Here is a 12162-nt window from a genome sequence, read left to right as displayed (position 1 = left end):
TCTGTTGAAGCATTTAGTAGTCAGAAAAGATATTGTACTCTTTTTTTTTTCTATCAAAAGTTGTGATCAAATAGTTAGAAATATTTTAAACACATATTCAATTTGACATGTTTAATATTATATCAATTCGATCACGTTATTATTATCTTTTATAGGTTTTTCGTCTCTTATTTATAAATATGAATATCACAAATTATCATTAACCAATTCCATCTTATTCTAATTCTTTATTTTTTTTCTTTCAATTTTTTTTATTTTAATTTTTTACTTGTGCATTAAAATGCAAATATAAAAAACATTTTTTATATTTATATTTAATTATTATTAATTCAATCACGTCATTGTTATACTTTACAGATCGCTCACCTTTTACATATAAATATGGATATCAAGCTCTACATTTCAGATTCATTTTATTTTAATTACTTACTTTTTTCTCTTATCTGATTTATTTTATTTTGATTATTAACTTATCCATTAAAATATAAATATAAAAAATACTTTTTGCATTTACATCTAACGACTCTTTTTTCTTTTTTATTTTTTCAAGATTACCCTTAAGATTGGAGCTCTACGCAAACAACTTCTTTTCCATGAACATTAGATGAAGAATGGCCGGTTTTCCCTGTGGGAGGTTTGAAAAGTTTTTGCTTCATGGAAATTGATGAGTGTACAAAGACAAGGATTCATTTGGCTTTTGCAAAAAAAAGTCAACGAAAATGTGGATCACATCTCTCTTTCTCACCATTAGCTTGACCACCTTTTTCTGCACAGTTTTCCACTTTGCTTGTGAAGGCACACCGACTTTTTTGCACTAATATTAGGCAAAGATTCATGAAAAGTATGTTTAGAGTTAGGTTTAGTTTTTTGGGAGTTTTAAGGGTTGAAGAAACCGTCAATCAACTAATCATTAGCATGTGACTTGTCAGAGTACAACCATGGTCGAATTATGGGATGTATGTAGGATAATATGATATAATATTAAAATAAGATATAACAATAATAATTTAAAATTATAATAATAATTGTATATAGGTTTAACAAAAAATTTATATTTTATATTTTTGTATTGATACAAATTATAATATGTAATTTTTATATAATACATAATACGAATATATAAATTTTAATATTTTACACGACATAAATATACGAGTCATTATATCTAGATGTATGATACGAGTGATTAATGATAAAGATATAAATGAATAAAATAATAATTTATGAATATGTTCAATTTTAATTAGTTTATATTTATTTATTAGATTTAATAAATGATTACAAATAATTTTTAAGATTCGTTAATTAAATGGACAGATAATAAATATAATTACATTCATTTTATATTTGATTCATTTGTGAAAAACATTCGATAAATAATTTATGGATATATTCGATTTTTATTCATTTATTTTTATTTATTAAACTTAACAAATGATCATAAATAATATTTTATATTTACTAAATAAACTAACAGATTATAAATATAATCATTTCCGTTGATATTCAATTTATTTACATTTTTTAATTAATAGAAGTGATTGAAGCTCCTCAATTGGTTAGAGGGGATAGTGTGTTTTGGTCTTGCAAACACTCATGTGTTTTTTTTTTTTTCAATTGTTTTTTAAAAAAATTATGTCTTGTAATTTTTTTTCCTCTTCGTTCTTTTCATTTTCATTTTTCAATTGTAAGTTATAATATAATCATATTATTGATTATTTAAGTGAAGAGCATTAGTTTATATTGTATTAATTTCAAGACATAAAAATATTAAATTAATTTGATTTTTGTTAAAATTTATTGAAATAAAATACAACACACGAGTTGTTTATTAACGAATGATTACTATTAATATTAACCTGTATTAAAATCTCTATAAAATATAAAAATAAAAAAAATTATAAAAAATGACTAATAATGGAAAAAAAAGTGGGGAACAACACTCCACTAAGCCCATAAAAGGCATGAAATAAATTCTTTATGTCGAGTAGCAATTGTTGGGCCAAAATTGCATCCAATGGGGTCATAAAAAGCTGACATCATCTTTTCTCTAGCCCAATAAAGGCTTAAGTTTATGGATAACTTGATTAATTTCCCTTTTAAAGACCTATTTGATGATACAGAAGCCAACAAAGATTAGCTTTCCCAACGAATTACAGTTTCTGAATTGCTTGAGCCCATGAAATTACTTGAACCTATGGAGGGAATTGCTAAGGGCAGTCAACAGGTAATTGTTGTTTGGTTATTCTCATTTCAGTTGGTTCATCTTTGGTTGGTTGATTTACTCTTTTTGCCTTGTACAGTGCAAAACATTTAGTTTGATATGGATTTATCAGACCCATGTTTAGAAATTTAATCCAATCAAGTAAATTGGCTAACAATGTGACACGAATGCCATTGGGAAGTTGAAAATGGTGGTGATATGTGATACTGTCAGTTCATGGTAAAATACATCAGTCGGTAGTATCCTTTGGTTTTGGAGATCAAAGAGTGAGAGAAAAAAAAAATGAAGCTTAGAGATAATGAATGAGAATCAAAGTCCTCAATGTTAATTCATTTTCCTCCACTTTCCCATCAACCAAGCAACCATAACTCTTTCATCACCAAGCACTTGACGGAAGAGATCTTTTAGGAAAACCCAAATTTTTGTCCAACAACCCAATCCCAAAACCAACTCACACAAAACAATAGCTTCATTGCCAAGATCACATCAATTTCAAGAAAACAATAGCTTCACTGGCAGTAACACAAATCAATGGGGCCTTGTATTTTTCTTGTATGGTCTAGACCTTACCTGTACATTATCCTGTTCAAAATGGTGAGAAAAGGTTAACATGGACTTAAATTAATAAATTTTTACCTGTGTACTTTGCATGTTTCTTTTGCACCTAGGTATACTTATGTAGAATGCAAGAAGGTATTAAAAAAAAAGCATGCCTAAGTTTTTGTTTTATTTTAATTTTTATATGCTTTATTTTGAACTGACAAGTGACAAAAACAGAACCTGCAATGCATATTTTGCATTAATAAGAAAAGGGTAATTTTGTGCACTTTCACTAACGAAACTTAGAGGCTAGAGCTATAGTTTAACAATGATTGCTCATTGATTCTGGTAAAGATTTATCTTTGTGATACACTAGGCTATAAAATGTTGCCAAGTTTTCAAAGTTTATTGTTGAAACTATATTTCCTTAAGTTTATAACTACAATAAAGGTTTTTCTATACTATCTTTATCTTTATCATATTTTGTGAAATTAGAACCAAACATGGTAATTATTCAATTCCTACTAATTTGTAATTGCTCAGCAAAATCATACCAAGCATGGAACTTGTGCTTGATTAACTGAATTGGAAGTAAAGTGAACAGTTCCATTGGCTACTGAAACTAATTAAGGAGTTTAACCTACTTTGATGTTAAGGATGTTTTAGATTATTTGGAGGTGTATTCATGAAGCATTTGTTTTGCAGAAGCTAGAAAAGGTGCAACTTGGGCTTCAAGAAGAGCAGAAAGTTTGTGATGCTCTCAAAAGAGAGGTATACTGCTGCAGTGGCAGAGCAAAATACGCTGCTATTCGCTTAAAAGCTTTTCCGGGTGACAACATCGCACTCATGATGGTTATGAAAAAATTTTCAGTCATTCCAGAGAAGAAATGAGTTGACATTGTTTCTGGAGTACTGGCTTTGGAGAGAAATGGTGCAAAAATAGGGAGAAGCCATTTTTTGAAACTGAAAATAAGTTGTGTGCTAGTTTCCATGATCTAGCAGAACAATCAATTTGGAGTTTGAAAATTAAGAGCCCTGATGCTCTTTGGGATACTGTTGAGCAACATGGATGTCAACCTAGGCTGCTTGCTGATGACCTCTTTGTTGCTACCGGATTTCAGCCTCAGCTACGTTGTACATGAGTTAGTATTCAGGAGATAACTTGTTCATACTACATTTTATGCCAAAGTCATTTTCTGAATTCAACAGTATTTAATCACCCTGGCTCCGACATCCTCTATGAGCCTTGTACTCCATTTGGCAATAGAAAAGAATTTGGTCTAGTCTGGAAAACACTGATTGTACTTTTGTGTGTGTGTGTTAAACATGTATCTGAGATTCAAGCAGAAGATTTCATTTCACCAAACAGTGTGATGTCAGGTCCCAGATTTAAATATTGGTGTAATGGCTTAGGTGAATATCACATTTCCCTGGTGGGATGATGGGTGATGGATTATTATAATCTTCATCAATAATCCAGAAGAGGTAGTTGGGCAGTGATGAGCTGAGGGGCAGAGCACTGTTTGTAATATTATTTGTTGATTGTCCTCACGGTCCTCCTTTGCTGTTTAACTTGGAATTTTGACATAGAGCTTTCAATTTTTCAGGAGGAGTGCGCAAGGAATGAGAGACTTTAAGGCCAGATTTCAGCCTAAATTCAAGTTGACATTTCAAAGCATCATTTACGCAGTCAAAGCTACAGACCTTATGCCTGCTGGATGTAAAAACGTGACTGATTAGTTGATTAACCTCGGAAATAGTTAGGTGGATATCAAATTGTCTTCCTTAATCGAAAGCAAATTTTCAAGCCTACCACTGCTATAGTGTTCTATTACTTTTCATATGCAGCTGATGATCCACGTTGGTGGTGGATCATCTCCCTAAATTCTATACAAACATTATTCACATGAATTGACACACTAATTCTCATTATAAATTTGTTTGCCGATGTCAGTGTTCGGAATTATTTTTTGGGGTGGCACAACTATATGTGTGAACTGTTAATAGGATATATTTTTTTATTGGATAATAATGTTAATAGAAGAGTTAGAATGACAACCATAACATTATCCCTTGTAGTTTTGTCTTCATCTGACAAGTTGTGTTCAAACTTTTGATTAATGCTATAATTAAGTCATTACCTAGCTGCATCATCATCATCTTCATAGTCATCGTCATAGAAATGTTAAAAGCAAAGGAAGCTTGATTTGATATTCTATGCAAACATGACTGTCTTATTCTCTGGAAGTTTTTCAAATGCAAGCAATGTTGTTAAATCAAAATTGTCATCTTAAAATGGTTTGGGCCACTTTGTGATTAAGGTTTACATGATGGGTTAATAAACTTTTTACTTGATGATCATATCATGATGCTCTTAGAATCAAGGATAGAATGTTGGTTCTTGGCTTCTTGTGCCTTCCAAGTGGAATTGTGCTCTATTGTTCTATTGGCCACTGTCCAAAAACTTTAGGGGAAAACCTGTAAAACGCCAAGAATCATGAGTCAGTAGGAACCCACACTTTTCAGAGAAAAAAAAAAATCTTACTCGCAAGTTGATTGAATTAATTTTAAGTATCGTCCTACCTACCTGTGTAGTTATCGAAACAGAATTAAATGTGAATATCGTCCAGACTCTTCTTCTTGGACAAAATATACAGTGGGCCATATATTATAGATATTGCCAAGGCAAACCTAGCCTGGGTTTCAGGTCTTGCTCAAGACTAGGGACTGGAAACACCTGGTAGTAATTTGTCATCGTCAATAAGTTGATGGTTAAGGTTCGTTGTCGAAAAGAAGTTTTGATTTGAATCGGTAATTATTTATTAGGACAATTTTAAATATATGATTTATAATTATTTAGGTTAGATATGATATATTTTATTTAAAAAAATTAAAAAATTTACTTATTTTAGAAATTTTTTGTATAAAAAAATAGTAATTTATCATTTTATTGTAAGCTCCTCATCTCTCTCTTTTTTTTTTTTTTTTAAATACAGTGCAGTTATATTTCATTTGAAAAGTCGATGGATAAAGAATTTTATAGTTCCATCAACATTTTATAATATCCAAAAAAAAAATTTTCATTAACCATTCAAATAAATTTCAACGGTTGATTCACATCACATAATCTTCAACTAAATCACAAAATAAAAACATAACAAGAAAGAATTGTCAAGTTATGAACCATGTTCAAACAAGGGTTTGAGTTAGGCTAGAGAGAGGGTCCAAATCCAGCAAACCTAAGCAATAAGATGAGCTCTGAAGCTACTTTGCTAATTGCTTGCGCATTTGGCGAAGGACAAGAGGGAAAAAGGATTGTGTCATGTTCACAAGAAAAGCAACCATGTAAAATTATTGACCTTTTCTTTTCTTTTTTTTTTTATCTTTTTCTTTGAATGAAATTTGGTCTCTTTAATTAAGTCATCCGTCGGCGTGCATGAAAAGTTTTGTTTGATTTCACCGACTGCAAAGAAAATTAGTATTAGGATTGAAAAACGAAAAGAATCTAATTATACGTACCCTTCCCCAGTTTAAGCCTTTCACTTTTCATTTGTTTTCAAAATTAAAAAAAAAAAAAAACGTTTCTTTTTTAACCAGCTAGTGGTACAAAATTAGAAATAATTATGGGAAGTTTTTTTTTTTAATAAAAAAGATGGAGAATAAAAATAATAGTAAGTACTGAAATTTAAATTTTAAATTTAATTATGGAATAAATAATTAAATTAAAATTAAAATTTAATAATTTTTTTTTTATATCTAAGAATAAGCCACCACTATGAATATAAATAATTATAAGTTTATAACAAGCAAATGGGTTGACCCAAAGCAAATACAAAGAGAAAATAAACAAAATAAACCCTCTTTTTTGTGTTCATTGTCTTGTTCATGCCAAGCAAATTTAATTTGTACCAGCTTAAATTTTTTTAAAACTTTTTAAACAAGACAATATATATTTTAATAATTTTAAATAAATTAAATAAGAAAAATGTTTTTTATTAGAAAATTTATTATTATTATATCCCCTTATATAAGACAAAGGAACCAGATGTAAAGTTGATGAAGATTATATGATAAAGGGTAAAAAGAAACAATTATTGCTGATGATAATAATTGTAAAATAGTATGGTGCAGTGTCCGAATACAGACAGAGCCCGATTTCTTAAGATTCTTTTGTCGTGAAGTGGACAAGTTTTTTTGGTTTTGGACTTTGGTGTTTTTGAACTGTTCTATGATTTGATGCAACCATTCTTTTTGCAATTAAAAGATTGCAAACTTTATAATCACAAAAAAAAAAAAAGATAGTACTACTGAAAGGACATTAACCTCGTTTTTACTGTTCAGCATACGAAAAATATTCTGTAATATTTAAAAAAAATGATATTTAATAAAATATTTAAATTTTATATTATTTTTTATTTTTAAACTACAAATTTTTTTATAAAAAATATTGATAAATGATTTAAAGTAATGATTGATTAAAATAACCCTAATTATTGTAGGTATTTTTTGTCTTTTTGCCCTCGAATGCTTTAATTAATATATTTTAAAAAATTATATGTAGATACTAATTTTAAAAAAATTATAAAATTGATAAAATAAGTACTTCATCTTTCTATTTTGGATTTTGTACTGTCCATTGAATGGTACTTTCTTGTAGTGAATTTTTCATTGATCATTTTAAACCGACAATAACAAATTAACAATGTTTCAAACAAGTTATATGAAATAATCAAATTTAGCCAGTTACATTTCAAAGGTTCAATAAAACTTTATGAGCAAGACATTAAAAAAGAAGAAGTGAATGCAAGTTATTTTTGATATGCTACCATGAAAAAGAACAACTGAAATCAAAGAGTTAAAAGGCCTAAAATTATTGATGTTAGATTCATATGCTTAATTATTAAAAAAAAAAAAAGTATTTTGAAAACTTAAGTCAAACTGCTTACATTCTTCTCTTGGAGTTTTGCAATGCAAATAGGTTTAAATCTGTAAAATTAATTGAGTTGACAAAATAATTGCTTCATGTATATTCAACAATATTTTATTAAATTAAATTTTATAAAAATATATTTGAAAATCTCTTCATTCAATATTTTTTAAAAGTATTTTTTCATATTTTAATTAGTAATGTATTTATAATAAAGTAAAGCCAAAATAACACAATTAAAAGGAATATAATTTTATTTAATTACAACTATAGTTCCAACCGGCAACTGCCAAAGTGAAGAATTAAAATCCAAATAGTTCCCCTCCACTAATGTTAAAATTTTTTTTTAAAAAAAGGCCTGGCTTAATTAAATTAAATTCTAATTAATGAAAGTGCTTCCTCGAAATTCTTAGACTTGATAAGCACATAATCTTTCACTGTCACAGATCGGTATCTGGGGGTTTGGCCTGAAATATTTAAGAGCTTTGGCAACGGACATACATTAGAATCTGTGGGTAATCCATAGAAGTAAGCCACAGATAACCTGTGGCACCCATCTGGGTTCACAACAGCTCGGTGAAGCACGCTAGGGAATCGAGCATTTGATAAAATATGCAAAAGATCGCCAACGTTAACCACCAGGGCACCAGCAATGGGGAGCACAGAAACCCAACCCACTCCTTCTTGGAAGATTTGGAGACCACTTATGGCACTTTGGTGTAGAATGGTTAAGAGGGATGTGTCGGTGTGTGGGGCTAGACCCATGGCTCGATTCGGGTCTGGACATGAAGGGTAAGAGTTGAGTTGGAGAGCGGTGTAGGGTGAACCCAAGTCCCAGTTTAGGTCTTCTTGGGAAATGTCTAATGAGTTGAGGATCTGATGTGTGAGTTGCTCTGCTAGTACTTCCATTTTCTTCTGATATCTCTCTATCACATCACTGTAATTCATATGTAGACATACAGCAATATATGCATGATCAAAATGCTGTAAAATGTGAGCTTTGAGGTGATCTATAAAATGGTGTAAAACCCTTATTCTTCAATATATGTATAGGCGCAATCTTTTGCTTGAATGGTAAGTAAAACATTATTGCTAACAGAATCCAGCTCGCATGGACCTGTGGTAGAGTGTTAGACTTTTTAGTTTTAGTAATCAAATTCAAATCCTAATAATCTTAATAAAAAATAATTTATATGTGATCTATTATTATTTATATATTATTAGTAAACAAGATAATATCAATTCATTAATGAATAAATATTAAATTTTAAAATAAATATACAAAAAATAAGTATTTTTTTTTAAAAATTACTTATTAATAAGATGACATAATTTTATTTATCTCATTAATAAAATAATATTATTTAATTTATTAATAATATATAAAATTTTATACACTGTCAATGTTAAAGATATATCCTCAAGGAAAAAAAACACTATTAACTCATTCCTAGATGCTAGAGATCCTTTCCAGTCCTGAAAGGGGTAATAATATAAGTTAAAAACGAATTTGGACCATGGATAGATATTAACTAAAAGGGATTTTTCATTATTTTGAAGCAAAAGATTAGCTTCCGGGATCAAACACAGCTAATTATTACTCTTTCGGTTTTATTCTTTTATTTTTTAACCTTCATGTATTTTAAAGAAGTTTTCATTTTTGTATATTTAATATCATGAATCTAATTTTTTATAATATTGATGTACCATATATACTTCTTATAAAAAAAACAAAAAAAAATTAAACATAAAAAAAAGAGTATAAAGTGTTCAAAAATTAAAAAAAAAAAAAACCTTCATTTTGATACATCCCAAAAGATAGAAAAAAAAATAAAACCTAGAGGGTATTAATTACTATAGATTCTAGCTTTACTTAAAGTTGTTTGAATTAATATAGCTAGAATAAAGACCTTATTATTAATAATTAAAAGGTTCCCCACTAAATCGGAGATTTTTCTTGGGCAAAGATAAATCCACTTTAATGAAAAGGAGCCAATCCATTTCGAGCCATTGTTAACGAGAAGTTGCTTCCTCTAAAAATGAAAAAGGAACAAAAATTTAAGGTTCATTGTATCCAGGAAGCAGCTACTTGTACTTGTATCTTTATTATCATCAAAATTTTTTGCCTACGTGCATGAATGAAAAGTGCATGGACTTACCAAAAACGTGCATTATCATTAGGCCAAAGTGCCCTAGCATGAACAACAGGTGAACCCATGATTGTAAACCCTTCGTGCCACATATACTTGGGGAAAAACGGGGATATCCGAGCTAGGCCATATCCAGTGGCGCTCGCTGGTTCACGCAACGCCTTCATCTTCTGCTGAGTCGGGAGAGAGAACAGCCGCCGAGCCTCAGATTCCATGTCTTCAAGAAGATTCAAAGGAATGCCATGGTTAATGACTTGGAACGCACCCCATGTCTCACATGCATGGCCTGTAAGTTTCACAGCATTGGGATCCTTCAGGTCGATTACAGGGATCGATAACCGGTGATCAGATGAGAAATCATCGGATTTAGGCCACACGTGTGAGTCGGGCACGATCCGGGCGGAGTTGAAATCCAAAGGAATGATATGGCGGAGATGGATAGGATGCTCCCTGTAGGCTTCAGAGAGAGTGGTGGTCATGATAAGTTCAAAAAAGAAAAATAAAACAAAAAATTAAGAAACTATGCTAGGGTTTTCTTTGTTGTGGTTGATCAATAGAGCAGCAAACAACAATTTATATGCATTACTTGATGTAAATAAGATAAAAATAAAGGGAATTAGGTTAATGAGATTTGACATGAAACAGGTGGGTTAGGGTGGCTGTTTGGACAAAATGTTGTCTGGATGTGAAATTTGGAAGGACTTGGTTGAATGAGACAAAAGAAGTAACAAAAAATGCAGAAAGTTGGGGCATCTCAAAGACTGGAAACAGTTTTCATGTTCCATGATAAGGAGGGACTCTTTTTTTTATTATTATTATTATATTTTTTTTCTCTTTCTTTTGCTTTTGTGGACAATAGACATGCCTTGTCCTGAAGTGGGAGATTTTGGAAAATTGGGAAAGGATTGCTTGATTTAATTAGTTAAATAATTAAACTCTCTCAAGTCCAGCAACAACAAATTGCATATGAAAAATAAAAAAAAAATTAATTAAGCCAGAATAATTTGTATTTCCTTTTGTTTCTTAGTTTTGTCAAGGAGAATATCAAGCCACCAAATTTGATGCTCCATATCTATATATCTAGCCTGTCAATCTGGAGTTTATCATCAGATCAAAACTCTATATACTATACGGCTCCCATAGCTATCTAGACTTGACTTAAATGCTTGTTTATCTCTTCTTAAAAATATTCCATTTCAAGGTTCAATTTCTCCTTCATTCTTGTATCTTCTCATCTATACCATAAGAACATTATTGCTTTATTGCTAACGATCGTGTAATTTATGAATAAAATCTTAAATATGTAGTTTCAGTAATCAAAATTCAAAGCATAACACTTCAAATATAATAAAAAAAATTGCTGCTTTGTGTATGAAATGAACAAAATGAACAAGTATTTCCAAATTATAATAACTACTCTTTGTATTTTCTTGGGCTTCAACCTCTTTTAAACAAAAAAAAATCTATATTAATTAAATTATTATCTAATTTTCCAAATTAATGGTGAGGTATAAATATTAAATTATGGTAGTTGAATGTAAATAATTGGTCAAGTTTATTATTATTAATGTTGGCAAAAACATGTAACATAACTATGTTGTTAGATATGTCAACAATTTTGAAAGTTATCGTGTCAAACACTTCTAAGGTTGGTGTCCAAGCATGAGACTCGTTTCTAACCAATCGTTATTAATTCCAATATATAATTACAATGTTGAAATGAGATTTTTTTTTTCTTTTTTTTTTTTTTCACAATTAGAATCATGGAATAAGAAACACATTTAACAAGGTGCACATGCATGACTGTGTGATTTACATGAAGGTTGAATGGGACAGATTCAAAACTACAATGTGATGACAATCATAATCCATTGATCCCGTTTATGTTCATTGATTGGAACATGGATTCACATTTCTGATCATCTTTGGCATCTTGGGGTTGAGCATTTGGCAATAGAATAAAACCAAGAAATTTGCTTGGGTGGACAAATTGGCTGGATCTCTAATTACAGAGGTGACATCGGCAACAGGATCACTGTCCCTCAATCAGTAGCTGCTCTCCATCCACCGACCCCTAAACATGGCCAGTCACATGGAATGGAAGGAGTTTGGCTAAACAGTGGGGAAATCTTTTGGTCACGCCAAAGGCAGCCTATTTGTCACAGTTCTTGACTTGAACAAAACTTGTACAGTGTAAGAATTTGATCTTCGATTGCAACTCCACTAGGCTCCAAAAAAAAAAAAAGGCATGCAAAATTTTTTTTGTCTGACTGGTGGTTTTGGTTTCATAGAGATATATACATCTAAAAAGTTTTTTTTTT

General features: G+C 30.2%; 1 protein-coding gene across 1 annotated transcript; it reads right to left on the bottom strand.

Annotated features, from left to right (window-relative positions):
• Window positions 1–7927: 7927 nt before the first annotated feature.
• On the bottom strand, window positions 7928–10561 carry LOC111303359 (gibberellin 3-beta-dioxygenase 1-like). Its single transcript, XM_022899571.2, has 2 exons — window positions 9851–10561; window positions 7928–8628 (listed from the first exon to the last, which is right to left on the bottom strand). Exons 1-2 carry the CDS (start codon window positions 10318–10320, stop codon window positions 8064–8066), a joined length of 1035 nt encoding a protein of 344 aa, XP_022755306.1. The 5' UTR covers window positions 10321–10561; the 3' UTR covers window positions 7928–8063.
• Window positions 10562–12162: the final 1601 nt, after the last annotated feature.

This window comes from Durio zibethinus, chromosome 13 (genome assembly GCF_047325235.1).
Source record: "Durio zibethinus cultivar Kanyao isolate XHJ-2024 chromosome 13, ASM4732523v1, whole genome shotgun sequence".
Taxonomy (NCBI): domain Eukaryota; kingdom Viridiplantae; phylum Streptophyta; class Magnoliopsida; order Malvales; family Malvaceae; genus Durio; species Durio zibethinus.
Note: the sequence above shows the minus strand (reverse complement) of the source record. Positions and strands in the feature narration are given on the sequence as shown.